This window comes from Chanodichthys erythropterus, chromosome 2, assembly GCF_024489055.1.
Source record: "Chanodichthys erythropterus isolate Z2021 chromosome 2, ASM2448905v1, whole genome shotgun sequence".
Lineage (NCBI taxonomy): Eukaryota > Metazoa > Chordata > Actinopteri > Cypriniformes > Xenocyprididae > Chanodichthys > Chanodichthys erythropterus.
The window spans coordinates 18,534,472-18,549,854 of NC_090222.1; the positions used below are offsets into that span (position 1 = coordinate 18,534,472).

General features: G+C 37.1%; 1 protein-coding gene across 2 annotated transcripts; it reads right to left on the reverse strand.

Annotated features, from left to right (window-relative positions):
• Nucleotides 1-24: 24 nt before the first annotated feature.
• Nucleotides 25-15,178, reverse strand: ceacam1 (CEA cell adhesion molecule 1). Of its 2 annotated transcripts, XM_067403754.1 has the most exons (14): nt 15,139-15,172; nt 12,301-12,409; nt 10,925-11,227; nt 6,211-6,489; nt 5,804-6,067; nt 5,442-5,714; nt 4,433-4,684; nt 4,016-4,291; nt 3,650-3,901; nt 2,678-2,953; nt 2,348-2,593; nt 1,514-1,789; nt 594-827; nt 27-503 (listed from the first exon to the last, which is right to left on the reverse strand). In XM_067403754.1, exons 2-14 carry the CDS (start codon nt 12,347-12,349, stop codon nt 415-417), a joined length of 3,069 nt encoding a protein of 1,022 aa, XP_067259855.1. In that variant the 5' UTR covers nt 12,350-12,409; nt 15,139-15,172; the 3' UTR covers nt 27-414. The 2 variants fall into 2 exon arrangements, with proteins under 2 accessions (XP_067259865.1, XP_067259855.1); XM_067403764.1 differs by lacking the exon at nt 594-827 and having other exon boundaries at nt 25-503; nt 15,139-15,178.
• Between the last annotated feature and the right edge of the window lie 205 nt (nt 15,179-15,383).

Sequence of the window (15,383 nt, forward strand, 5' to 3'; positions counted from 1 at the left end):
AAAAGAGCAGTTGTTTGAATAATTTGATTTTATTTAATTTTGTAAAGAAAATATATAACATTTCAAATGTTTTGATCTTTTAAATAATCAGAAAATACATAATCACACAGTATGCATATCATGTTTTATGATTGATGATGTAGCAAACATGAACTTTGTGAAGCAAAAGAAAGATCATTTGGATAATAAGTAATTTGCCTGAATTTGGTGCATATAGCTTTTCCAGAAAGAGAGCAATTATTTCAAGCCTAAAAAAAAGAATAATCCAGCCTCTCTGAAGTTAATTAAGGGTATAGCATATTAAATGAGTTATTCATTGTTTTACATTTAATTTTAGCAGTTCAGCTAATCTACAAGCCTCATTCAGACAGTCAGTCCTCATACAAGCTTGACAGACACAGTATTATATCAGTATTAGAGCCATTCCTCCAGCACAGGGAGCAGCAGAGCGAGGAGAGCCGTCATCACCACACTCGCCTGGACGCTGACGGCAGCATTGAAGTCTGTAGTAAAGACAGAGATGATGGTTACTTCAAAAACACAGCATGAAACAGCAGTAACTGTTTTGTGTGAATTTGGGCTATAATGCTCACAATCGATGACTTGGCTGGTGTAGACCGTCACATTTGTCAAAGGGTTTTTGGCCACACAGGTGTAATTGCTGCCCAGGATATACTTCATGGGAATCACAATGGTAGAGTGATTTCCTATTACTGTGTTGTTTTCTAGGATCCAATGATACTCAGCTGGAGGCTGAGACACTGCTTGGCATGTCAACTTGGGGGGAATCCCTGGATGTACAATGATCTGCACACTCTGTGGTCCAACTGCACAGTAAACACACAGAGGTTTAGTTTGTGCATACAACAAGTTTTTTGAAGTCAGATTTGTATCAAAGTAATTAGGAGCCAAGCACCGAAGGACACCTTCAGGCAATGCTGGCATGAAGTTAGTAAAAACTTTTCGATAGACCCAGCCGTTCTTGTACAGTGCATCAACAAATTAAGACGAAATATGAAAGGAATATGGAAAAAATTATATTTTTGCTTATAACTTCTGAACAGGTTGACCAAAAATCAAGACTGGTCACATTAGATTTGGTATGCCATACCGAGTCAAACGGTACCCAATTTTCCCAAGTTGGCCATTTTGATATGTGTAGTAAAATGCTATGTTTTATGAACACATTGGCGTATTGTTACGAAACACGGTATGTATCATTGGCACCATGCCCTGGTGAAGTTTCAAAAAGTTTTGAGACAGCCACCTTGTGGTCAAAAAGTATAATGAAATTTCAAAAAATGCTAATAGCTTTTGAATAAGTTTACCTATTGTAATGAAACTGGTCTGGATAGATTCCTTGACTCATACTGAGCACAGTGATACCAATTATGCCACAGTCGTTTAAATTTGATTTTGTTGAAAACCTACTTTTTCGAACTCCCCCTTTTGTGCTTCCCCTTAATTGCTGCTTGCAGCTATATGATTGCAGCTATATTTTCATATTACTCACAGTTGACCACAAGATTATATGGGTTACTGGGATGCTGTTTCACTGGATTTGCTGCGACACACTGGTACATCCCGTCATCAGCGGTCTTCAGATATGTGAAGGTCACAGTGGTATTATCTGCTGAAAATGTAACCCTGTCTGATGGCTGGAAACTTTGGTTGTTTCGAAGCCAGTGGAGTGTGTCGTAGTGTCCCTTCACATCACATTTGAGCTTCAGGCTTTGAGAAGCCAGAGGATTGAGAGTATCAGAGATCACCTCCACTGAAGTGATGGCATCTGTTGAATGTGCAAAATATTATATTAGTCCATCTCATTGTGTGGTAAGTAGTGTGATTATTTACCTACGGTTGCGTTTAACAGTCACTTTCATTGGATAGATCTTCATTTGAATGATTTTTAGTTTGCAATCTGTATTGAATGTGATGCCATAAAAATACATGTACTGCAAAATTTTAGCAAGAAATTATGAACTAGTCCTTATAAGTGAATCAAAAACATACAGTTCAACCAGTGTAGTGTGATTCCCCAAATAAGTGACTATTGTAAGCCAGTTCTTTAGGTGAATTAAAAACATACAGCAGTTATTATAACAACAGTTATTTTTAGTGAACTAAAAAATATACATTGTAGCCAGATTTACAGATAGATGTTTGTGTGTGTGTTTCAAATCATACAGTACAATCATCTTAACTGACTTCCAAAATAAAATAGTACAGAGAATTTCTATATTATGTATACAAAATGTACTTTTTTAAAATATCTCTTTAAATATGTATATGGAAAAAACAACATCTATTGTGTTAAAATATCCTGAAAAGACTCAAACAGACTTACCAATGACAGTTAACTGCACTGAAGCACTGCTGCTGCTGTCTGTGATGTGATTGAAGGCCATGCAGGTGTACTGTCCACTGTTTGTTAGTGGGTTTGTCACATACACTGAGCCATTTCCCACCTTTGAACTATTGTAGAACCAACTGTATTGACTTTGAGGACGAGAGTCTGCAGTACAGTTAAAGGTCACAATGGACCCAGTCTCTGCCATGATTGGGCCTTTGATTGTCATGTTCCATGGACCATCTGAAAGATGCCATATACATTGAAAATGATTCAAATGGACACTGATTCAATTGGACATGTTACAAGTATATCTGTATTACTCACAGTTGACCATCAGGTCATAGGCCTGGCTGGTCATGTTGCTGACAGCGTTACTTGCTACACACTGATAATGTCCGTCATCATTGAGAGAGAGATTTTGGAATGTCAAGGCGGAATTGTCAATTGAGAATGTGATTCCATTTTCAGGATACAGAAGCATGCCATTCTTCATCCAATGAATGTGCTCAACATCTCCACTGGCAGCACAGGTTAGTGTGAATGGTTGGTTGAAGATTGGTGACTGATTGCCCACATTTACAATAACATGACTGACTGGATCTGAAATTTAGACAGAAAGATTTTAGACAGATGACATCATTTAAATTAATAGTTCACCAAAAAATCTGTCATCATTTACTCATGTCATTCCAAATATGTACACTAATATGCATTTCTTTATTCTGTAGAGCACAGAACAAGATACTTCTCAGTGTTTTTTGTCGATACACTGAAAGTCAATGTGGTGCAATGTTGTTCAGAACTCCACTGACTTTAATTGTACAGACAAAACAGCTGAAACATCTTCAAAATATTTTCTTTTGTGCTGCGGAAAAGAAAGTCATACATGTTTGGACTATGAGAGTAAATTTTTTTGATGAACTACCCTTTTTAAGTAAATCTTGACTTTTCCATAATCACCCTATCCACCCAGAGCATAGCGGTCATTTGTAACTTGAATGCAGTTATTTTAGCTGTACGAAAACAGTCTGTTATGCTGCTTGATATGGCGAACTGGTATTTGTTATCATATTATTTTAATTTATTATCATAATCATAAACACACTGGAAATAGTTTTACCATTTACTGCACTGTTATTCTTCTAGTTATTTAACCAGAAGTCTTGCACATTCATAAAAAAACAGCACATTTCAAGTTGCAAAATAAGGTGGATATAAGATGTGCTGACTTGCTTGTTGAACAACATAACTGACAAAGTATTAATACAGCATACATTATTTGAAGGCCTAACGTACATTTTAAAGTTAACCTCACTGAAGCACTGCTGCTGCCGGCTGTGATGTGATTGAAGGCTGTGCAGGTGTACTGTCCACTGTTAGTTAGTGAGAGAGCCGCAGTCACATACACTGAGCCATTTCCCACCAATGAACTATTGTGGAACCAGCTGTATTGACTGGTGGGGTAAGAGGTAGCAGAACAGCTGAAGGTCATATTTTGTCCTACAGCTCCTACAGCTGGACCAGAGATAGTTATGTTCCATGGACCATCTGAAAGACAAAGGTAAGGTATAGGTCACGTTCTGATCTGGGTTACTTTCAGATATGTTGCTTATAACAATAAAACTCAGAAGCTAGGTCTAAGTAAGTACGTTTTTCACTCACAGGAGACCTTGAGGTCATAGGCCAGACTGGTTATGTTGCTGACAGCATTACTGGCGTCACACTGATACAGTCCTTCATCATTGAGAAAGAGCGGGTTAAAGTTTAAAACTGAGCTGTTCTTGGAGAAAGTGATCCGACTGTCATCAGACATTTTTACGCCGTTCTTCATCCACTGAATGTGCTCAACATCTCCACTTGCAGTGCAGGTTAGCGTGAATGTTTGGTTGAAGATCGGTTGCTGATTGTCCATATCCACCATAACATTGCTGACAGGAGCTACATTTCATACCAATAAATAAATACATGCATATATATGTGAACCATATTTCCAACCATTTCAGATTTTAAAAACAATCAGGCTGTCAAAAATTCTCACATTTGCTGGTTTCAGTTAAGTGAAGTAATTGAATGACTCACCAAGTACAGTTAAATGCACTGAGGCGCTGCTGCTAATCCCGGTGATGTTATTGAAGGCCATACAGGTGTACTGTCCGCTATGGTTTCGTGGGAGAGCCGCAGTTACATACACTGAGCCCACAGCCACCATTGAGCCATTGAAATACCAGCTGTATTGACTTAGAGGACGAGAGACAGAGGAACAGTTGAAGGTCACACTGGAGCCCTCGGCTACTACATCTGGACCAGTGGCTGTTGTGTTGATTGGGCCATCTAGCAAATACATGAACTGTCAAGTTATACAGGTGCACTGTTTTATCTTTACATTGTAATAAACATAACTAAAAATGGAAGTACAAAAAGATTTGAGCAATTCTTTGAATTCATATAATATCAGTCAAATAAATTAGATTAAAGCTTCACAGGGCTTATTGCTCTTATAAAACAGTCCATAAAAATATTTATTGTAATACTTCTTTTATTCATAAAATAAACAGCACAGTAATAGTACTGATGTAATGAGGTCACAGGTGTAGGCTATGTTTGTAGAGTGATTTACAATGACTTTATACGTGGTTTAACCACCAGAATCAGAATCAAATGATCCGTTTTATAATTATATAACTTTGCTATATAACACTATGGATTCAAATCAAATGATTCAACTGAATTGACCAATAAGTTATATAAATAATGAATATGTTTGAATTTGTGGAATAATTTGTGGAACTTAATAAATCATTTATAAATAATTACTAAGAAATATCCAACATACAATAAATTCACAGATCACTATTATCGTGATCATTTCACCTCAAAATTTTTTAGATGGAATAAATATCACAAATGCTGTTCAGGTGGAAAGCCAAGACTAATAAGAGCATAAATGTGCTGTGATGACATTTAATGACCATTTAACTATGGTCAAGAGAAATATTAAAGGTGGGAAGACATCTTACACCATCTTAATCTATAGGCCTACAGTATTCACAGGAAACGTGGATGTTCTGGAAATATCTATCATACTCACAGTTGACCATAAGGTTGTAAGCCTGGCTTTCAATGTTGCTGACAGCATTACTAGCTGCACATGTGTACAGTCCGTCATCAGTAAGAGCCAGTTTCTTAAAGCTCAAGGTTGAGTTGCCATTGAAGAAAGTGATCGTATTGTCAGCGTACAGGTACGTGCCATTCTTCAACCACTGAATGGAGTCCACTGGCCCCACAACATTACAGCTTAGATTAAAAGGCATGTCTTCAACTGGAGAGCCTGATGGATTCACTGACACTGCTGAAATTGGATCTAAATATACAAACAAACAATGTATTGGTGATAAAATAATCACAAGAGTAAGCATAAGAAATTTAGATAACCATATAATGTGTTCTCACCAACTATACGAATAGTTTTTGACACTACAACATATCTAAGCGTGACTGCATTTTGGGCAGCGCAGGTGTACAGTCCGGTTCTGTTCTGAGTAGTGTCTGTAAGATTATAACTCCAACTATTGACATTCAGAGGATTGCCGTTGTACATCCAGTAGAAAGAAGCTGATGGTTTGGAGTCAGCAGAGCATGACAGAGAAATGGCCGAACCAGAAGTGTATACCATTTTCTCTGGCCAGACTGTAATTCTCAGGTTACTAGGCCCATCTAAACACATAAAACCAGTTCAGATTGAGATTTTGAAACATGTTATTATCATCTGCCCATCCCTCCCTCCCTATGCCCTTTGAAGGGATCCTGTTACAGTGCTATGTAGTGAACAACAAACATTTGTGCTGTCATATACTCACAGCTTATAGTGAGATTCTTTTGAATACTGTCTCGACTGCTGATATTGTTTTTCACAATACACTGGAATGGTCCTTCATCGTACCGCGTCACACCGCTGATGACGAGATCTCGGCCATTGTTGTTGAGCTGAACTCTTCCTCCCGCTGTGACTGCAGAGCTGCCGTTCTGCCATGAAAACCACAGTGGCGTGCCGTTGGCGTTGCACGTGAACGCCACAGTGTCGTTAAACTCCACCAGGTTTGTCATGCTTACATCTGCAGTTACATTACTGACAGGTTCTACAAATTAACAGAAAATGTTTTAGTACAAAAGTTTCTGCAGGCTAAAAATCATGTGTACCATCTGCCAGTTTATCTGCATCCCCTCAACAACAACAAAAAAGTGTTTGGAAATATTTATTGCAGAGTAGGCCTACATGTAAACCATAGCTTACAGGTTAAAGGGCTAGTTCACCCAAAAATGAAAATTATGTAATTTATTAGGCTACTCACCCTCATGTCGTTCTACACCCGTAAGACTTTCGTCCATCTTCAGAACACAAATATATAAAATGATAATGTGATGGCTCAGTGAGGCCTGCATTGCCAGCAAGATCATTTCCATATTTCAATGCCCAGAAAGCTACTAAAGACATATTTAAAACAGTTCAATCATGACAACTCTCGGAGTGAATAGATTCAACCAGCATTTTATTAGCATGGAGCATGGAATGTACATAGGCTTGATTTTGGTGGATGAGATCTGCTTACGCTGCTGCTGCTGCTGAGCAAATACATAATTGTTCAGCTTAGTCAAATATAACAAGAAAGGAAAGGCTGCTGCAGAATGATAGAACCCCCGTAGCAGATCTCTACAGGTGGCGCTGGGGAGGAGGTGGGATTATAGGAGTTTCTCATATTGTGCGGTGTGCTGATTGCAGCTAGGATAGGCTACGGTATGAATAAAGCCACGTTAATGAGGAAGTACCTCCGATTTGTTGGTGTCGCAGTACTAAAAGATCCAATCAGCGATAGATAGAGTTTCATGACTGAACTTTGTATTTCATGTGACTACAGTGGTTCAACCTTAATGTTATGAAGTGACAAAAATACTTTTTGTGTGACAAAAAAAAAAAAAAAAATTAAATAATGACTTTATTCAACAATATCTAGTCATGAAGCTTCGAAGCTTTACAAATCGTTTGTTTTGAATCAGTGGTTCGGAGCGTGAATCTAACTGCCAAAGTCACGTAAACTATTGAAATTTTAGGCTTGTTCGACTTCATGCAGCGCTGCACAGACCGATTGGCAGCTGACTTGAAGCAGTGCATGCCGGTTAGAAATTTTGTCTGACTTGTTGAGACAGCGCTGACGCCATGTGACTGTGATGTATGGCTTCAAAGTACCGCGAAAGCGATTCAAGAGCAGCCGATCGAGTCAGCCAGCGCAGTTTCTCAGGAGCGGCTGCAGGGGCTCTGATGACGACACAGCTGTTCCACGACTGGCCGGATTCACCGCATGACAACAATCGTTTATTCTGAAAACTTCAGTTCCACTGCATTTTTATTATAGTTAAAGCCCTTTTCATGTTTTCGCGATGTTGTATTGTGTCATGTTTAATAAAACTGATAAAAAACATTTAGACCCCCCACTACATTTGTATTTAAATAATATATGCTTATGTTGAACTTTATTCTTGTAAAAACAGACGCTGTAAGCAGTTCATGAAGTACTGAATGAAAATGTCTCTAAAACATCTGTGTCTTAGTCAAATATTGCATTAATTTCACTTCAGCTGTGATAAAGTACGTAAACGCAGCGCGAACATCACTACGGGAAGCAGAAAGGGTCCGTCTTCACGTCTCCATTTTCAGCTCCTCCCCGCCTGCACGCAGCTACTCTCGCCGATCTGATCACGTGATTTTGGCGCTCCGAACCAGCTGAGTCGTTATTTTGTTTTGTTTTGTTTTTTGCCACACAGAAAGTATTCTCGTCATTTCATAGCATGAAAGTTGAACCACTGTCACATGAACTGTTTTAAATATGTTTTTCATGAGTTCACACTTACAAATAATCAGATAGTAAATAGTATGCATAGTATGCGTATTTGGCGTGTTGTCCGAGGAGAGGGCTCTGAGCTCGGTATTTGGCCTGTACCCAGAGTAGGCCTACTCCCCCGTATTCTGGTTTGGAAAATAACCAGGCAAGTGTGAGGAGACGGGGTGGTGGAGGGATGCTGTAAAACTTTCGAGGAATATGGGTGAGTCTACTGTGTATATGCTTTCACTCATGCTGATTGGTTAGATATGTTGATTAGGCTACTGATTGCTAACAGCTGGCTGAAATGAGTGATGATTTGTCAGATTATTTGAACGTTGCTCCTCCCGAATTTTGTTAACATGCAGCGCTGGCTTTAGTATAGAGTTTGGGGGGAATTGGGTAGTGGTTAGAGTCTCTGTATCGAGTACACAGTAGGTGGCGGTAATGCGCGAAATTGGTGCGATCTGCCAAAAAAAAAGGGAAGAAGAAGAAGAAGAATATGCTGCGTTCCAATTCGCCTACTTATACTACGCCCTAAACAAAAAGTACTTACTTTTGAGTGTGTAGCAAAAGAGTAGACAAGATTTGGGACATACTAACACGTCATACAATCGCGTCTTTTCTCTCTGTCGCATCCTGTCACCGTAAACTGGCCTGTCAATCATTTTACATCCTTCACATTTCATTTAGTTAATTTCCTACCGTATCGGAGAGAAATGCAGCACGTTGATCTGCAGTCGCGGGTCTTTCATGTGGAGAACTCTCCTCATATTAATGATATTAATGAATAATGATGCATTTAAAAGTTAATGGCCATTCGGATCTTTATAAAAGTCCACATTGGTATTTGCAGATGAAAAATAACACGGGTAACATTAAATATATATTTTCTATCAGGTTAAACTGATTATTAGTCACTCAAACCTCTCAGCGTCGAACGCGCGTATCCGCCATGTTTTGTAGTTTTTTAACACTTTTTAATCGTGTTTGTAGTTCTGAACTGAATCCTCGTCCAATGCGCAATGGGTTGTGGGCAATATTAGCCTCTATAGTGTGCACGGATCTACACTTCGAAAATCTACCGGAAATAGTGGACCATCCGGGGACTTTTGGCATACTCTTTTCAACATACTATGCTTTGGGGCATACTTATTTTAATCTCACATACTATTTAGGATGGATAGTATGGACATTGGAACGCAGGGAAAGAGTGCCCCAGGTTTTTGTAGGCAAAACCCGGAAGCGAGTTAGCATTTTAGGACTTCCGGTTCCAACGCCGTAAAGTATGGGTTTTTTTAATGGGTTTTTGCTAAATCGCCTGAAATAAGGTCTGTGGTTAGATTTTGAAGCCTAAATAAAGTCGTCAGATATAAAAAGCTAACAGTAGGCTAAAAACGGACTACAGCACACCATGGTCGCGGATCAACGTCGTCACCACTAAGCTTCCTCCAACTTTATTTAGAAAACAACTTTATTTATAAACATGCTCACTGATTATGATTTGTGCTGTTATGAATACTTATCCACTTTTTCATGAGAAATGCTGTCCAAATGTCCTGTTTGTCATGATGACGTCTAAAGTCCCCGCCAAAGGAAGTAGCAACTTGTTAGCAACCGCTGATTTTAAGACACAGTAAAAGTTTTAAAAATCAGAAGTGGGTTATAACTGGTGTGTTTTATGTCATAGATCAAAACGTTAAAATATTTAGAGGCTTTGTTAACCACAGACCTTATTTCAGGCGATTTAGCAAAAACCCATTCAAAAAACCCATAGACTTCACAGGGCGATTGAACCGGAAGTCCTAAAATACTAACTCGCTTCCGGATTTTGCCTACAAAAATACGTCATCCCTTAGGCACTCTATTTTGTTAATAAAACATCATTTAGTACCTTTCAGGGCATTGACAAAGGAAATGTTTGCTGGCAATGCAGGCCTCACTGAGCTATCAGATTTTATCAAAAATATCAAAATAACAAAGGTTTTACGGGTGTGGAACGGCATGAGGGTGAGAAATTAATGACTGAATTTTAATGTTGGTACAGTAGGCTTTGTTACAAACAAATGTTTGTATGAAATACAAACATTTGTTTATATATTTGCCATCACATAACGCCTAATCACATGGCAAATATTAGGTGTTATTATATTAGATTTTATGCAGGTAAGTGTTAATGTGTGTAAGCAGCTAAAAGCAAGTTGAACTGTGTGCACAGATGTTTGTTTTGAAAACACCCTCATACAAATGTGTGTTCAATGTAAAGCAAATTACTGAGTCTGGTAAAATAGCCAAAGATTTACTTGATTTTTGTAGTTTTCATTGTATTTTCTTTTTCTGTTTTGGTTTACAGTGGTCTTATATATTATTTTAATCATTGAGAGCTAAAAGTAGTTTTGTAAAATTTAATTGATATTTTGAATGTTAAATTAATCCACCACATGATGGGACAGTGTATAAAACTGTGCACACAGATTATCAGGCATCAAGAAAACGGATGTATATGGGCCTATTGGTGCTCCTTAACATGATATTTAAATGAGCAGTTATGAAATGATGAAACTGATGAAATTTAAAGTCATTGTAGTCATGATCATATATTCAGTGAATACATTTACTTAAGTAGATGACTTGCAGATTTTTAGAATATCTTAATTTTATACAGTGTGTGGGGCAAGAGGATCTTTTTTCTACTTACCCTGAACATCTAATGTAATCTCTGCTCTGGTGTTGTTCGGTCTCAAGGCATTCAATGCATACTTGCCAGAACTCTTCAGAGTTACTGACGATAAAGTGAGCTGAAATGTAGTGGTGTTAAATTGTATTCCAGCTTGCTGGTTACTACCAGAAATAAGGTCCTCTGAGTACCACATGAACAATATACTGCTCTCATACAACCAGGATCCAACTGTAATGGGGATGGGGTCTTTCACACTTATGGTGACATTGCTCCCGACTGCCACAGGGTTTTGTGATGGATCCAGGGTGAATGCAAAAAGACCTAGGAGAGGCAGGAGAGCCAGTCAGTATCATTTTCATCACATAAAGTAAGAAAACATTTATATAAAGTAAAAAAAATATTCAACTCTCATTGTATTCTGATGGAAATAGGTCTACTGATTTACATGTAGCCTTTGCATATTCGTTGCTTGTTTCCATAATAGTAGTTTTCATATTTAGTATGTTCTATTGTGGAAGTAAAAGGACACATAGGCACTGTAAAGTGATCAAGTGAGTACTAATGAAGAGCATTATTTAATATGTAATTATTATGTGGATCGCCCTTGAATTAAGCATTGCTGCTAAAGTAATTCATTTTCTGTAATGTGTAATCTGGGCACTTTATTCCAATATTTTATTCTGACATTCTGTTGTTAATGCCACTGCATCCACAAATGTACATTACTTCAAATATACAGAAATATTTCTTGTAATATAATTCAGCACTGTACAATATAACAATCTTTCACACTTTTTTGACACTTTACAGTAAGGTTTATTTGGCAACATTAGTTAACTACATTAGTTAACGTCAACTAAGATTAATAAATGCAATATAAGAATGATTTATTGTTAGTTCTTGTTAGGCTCAGCATTTACTAATACATTTTTAAGATCAAAAGTTGCTACATTATAGTTAATGCACTGTGAACTAACATGAACATGAACACTAACATTACCAAAGGCTAATAAATGCTGCAAAAATATTTTGTTCTTTGTTAGTTAATGTTAAATAATGTATAAACTAACAAAATATGCCATATTGTAAAGTGTTAACAAAATATATAAATGTAATTTATATGTATTATTTATTATATTACACATAAATATTATTTATTTTCTACTAAATAGATACTTCAGATAATATTTCTTAAAATTGACCTACATTTAAGCAGAATTTGAACATTACTAAAATTTGGGAAATATAGAATTAATATAAAGGTTTGAAAGTTAACTGTCCTGTCAAACTTACAAATTTACAGTAACAAATGATCTTCTTTCTGCACTGGTGTTTTTTAAAAAAAATTAAAACTGAATTGAAACTATTAAATGAAAATACAATTGAATACATACCTGGTATACATATTAAGGTGAAGAAGAAGGCAAGTAATTTATGTCCCATTTTTGAAATCCTAACTAGAAAATTCTTTACTTCTTCCACAGACTTCAGTTGAGTCTGAAACTAAATGGATAAACACCATTATACTTTCATTCTGCTAATATTTACATTGTTATACCAATGGCTAGGTTCTCCAATGGGAAAGCATGTGACAAAAAGGTACACCTCTTGTCATCATCACACACATTCACTTTGAGTGAAGGGTGTGTTTGTTGTGGTTGACTGTAATCTGGAACCAGACTGCTGGTACCCAGCTGACATTCAAGTCACAAATCGAAGGTCAAGCCATAAGTATTTAAATATTTCCTGGTGTGGTTCGAAAAGATTTGTGGTTAGTAAAAACTGTGGACTATCAACACTAAGAGTTATTATTAACATGGAGTGACTCATGATGACTATTAAAGTTTGCTGTTTACATTCACACCAGCTTCCAGCGTCACTCCTGGTTTCGAGTTCTGAGCATTTACAGTATGTTTATATATTATATCAAACTGTTTTATCTCAAGTGCGGGATGTAAACTGAACACAGGTTTGATGTCATTGAAAAGCTATGTTTAACATTACTTCATTTTGTTTGAGTTCTAAAAGATTACTTCAGATTGACAAGTTTGTGTGCAGTAAAAATAGTTGGAAATCATGAATCACTGTTTGCTTTGCGATTATTTAAATGTGATAGAGACTTTTTGGCTGACTTTCATGTTCAGCGCTGTCGCACCCAAAAATTACTTGACACTTTTAATAAGAATAAAACTTTTTTACATATGAAATTTAGTCACGCATTTGATCAGAGACTAATAATAATCAGACATAATCACAAATAAATTGGACAAGCAAATCATGAGTTCTGGTGTAAGATATCCATCCATTTTCTTGTCCTATAGGGTCGCAGGGATGCTGGAGTCTATCCCAGTGTCTCTGGCTGTAAGCAGGGAAATGATGGACAGTCCATCACATGGGATGACATACATTCATAACTTCACTCACATCTAAGGGCAATTTACAGTCTCCAATTCACCTAACCTTCATGTCTTTGGATTGTCTTATGGGTGAAACCAGAGCAAACCCACATTAACACAAGGAGAACATGCAAACTCCACACATAAAGATCTTCTTCTCAGTCAGGACTTGAGCAGGAACCCTCTTGATGTGAGGCAACAGTAATACTCTATTAGTTCGATCATATTATATAATCACATATAAATATAATCAACAAATAAAACAAATTACCTCATATTTACATGTAAATATATCCCAAGGGTGAGATAGCACATTGGTTGTTTATAGTACATATTTAACATGTAAGACAGAATAAGATGCTCCACAGGGCAAGATGACCTTCATCTTTTCTCTTGTCCATAGAAGTAAAAAAAATCTCAACTCAGTTTCTTTTTTTCTTGTTTTTAAAGGGACAGTTGGCCCCTCAAGTTGTTCTAAACCTGTATGAGTTTTCTTTCTTCTGCTGAACACAAAAGAATGTCATATATTTCAAAGAATGTCGGTCAGTTTTTTTTTCTATAAAAAAGTAAATGGCTACCGTCAACTGTTTGGTTACCAACATTCTTTAAATGATCTTCTTTTGTGTTGAGCAGAAAAAAGAAACTCATAAATGTTTGGAACAACTTGAGGAAATGATAACAGAATTTCATTTTTGGGTGAACTATCCCTTTAAGAATAAACACCACAATATTCGTTAGATTTATATTTAGTAGACATTTTTGTCGGAGAATAAAAAAATATTTCCTTTAAAAGAGTGGTTGTAAAAGTGTTTAAGTGATAAGAACTGGTTCTGGGTTCCCAACCCTAAAGTGTTGTAATATAATATCTGTAATATCTGTCATAGTGCTATTGTTCAAAATTCTATTTGTCTGCCACCCCTCCTGCTACACACCTTGAGTAAATAAATCTGATTTTCTCTCTTATGTACTCTGATGTTCTTGTGTTTTCTCTAATGTTTTCATTTGAGCTAAACCACTATTGAAATGAGAATCAGAGATTCAGATATGATTTGTGAATGGAATGATCAAAGAAAATACTGACATCAGTGAAGGACATATTTGCATAATAATAATAATAACTGAAAAATATTGCAGTCACCAATGGGTCAGTTTGTTGACTTTGCTTTAATTTCTCCAATCATTGAAGGGATAGTTCTTAAAATAAAAAGCATTTATTCGTCCACATGTTGTTTCAAACCTGAATATTTTGAAAAAATAAAATAAAATAAAATGTCCATAATGGAGGTCAATGAGCTCCTTGCTTGGTTCCCAACATTGTGTCAAACTGTTGTGTTCCACAGAGTCAGTGTCATGATCACCAGTTGGAGTGCCCCACTTAGCCACCAGAGGGCACTCCACCCCAGACTACTCTTATCGTTTCCTCACTTACCCGGTGAGGTGGGGAGGCGAGCCCCCAGCCGGGCTCACGATCCTTCTGTTTTTTTGGGTTTTAAGCAGGAGGTGTCAGAAATGAAACCACGATAACAAAAGCAGAAACAAACCAGGTATAAATAGACAGACACTAATAACATAACACAAGACATCTGGGTGCAATGAAGTGGTAATGAGTCCGGGAAGTGGGTTATGGGAAATCAAGTCCAAGTGGTGAGATAATAGTCCGGGGTGGAGTGCCCTCTGGTGGCTAAGTGGGGCACTCCAACTGGTGATCATGACAGTCAGTCAGACAAGTTTGAAATGACATGAGAAAGTTATGACAGAACATTAATTTTTGGGTGAACTATTCTTTTAAAGTCTTCAAGGCCTGTTTCTAATAAATAAATGAATAGCTATGCAAACCTGCTCAGAGATGACCAGTGACCAGTAGGAAATATATGGATGCTGCACCCTTATTGTGTGGGAACCACAAAGTCAGTAAAATGATATCCAAAGAAGGGCAATTATATCTTCAATAAGTGATCGAAGAACAAATAGAATACCAAAACCTGTTTCTTTTCTTCTGGGTTGGACCAGCCTTTCCTTAACGCTACAATGCAGGATATGGTCTGGAAATATTTGTCTACTTATATGCTTGCATAAGACAT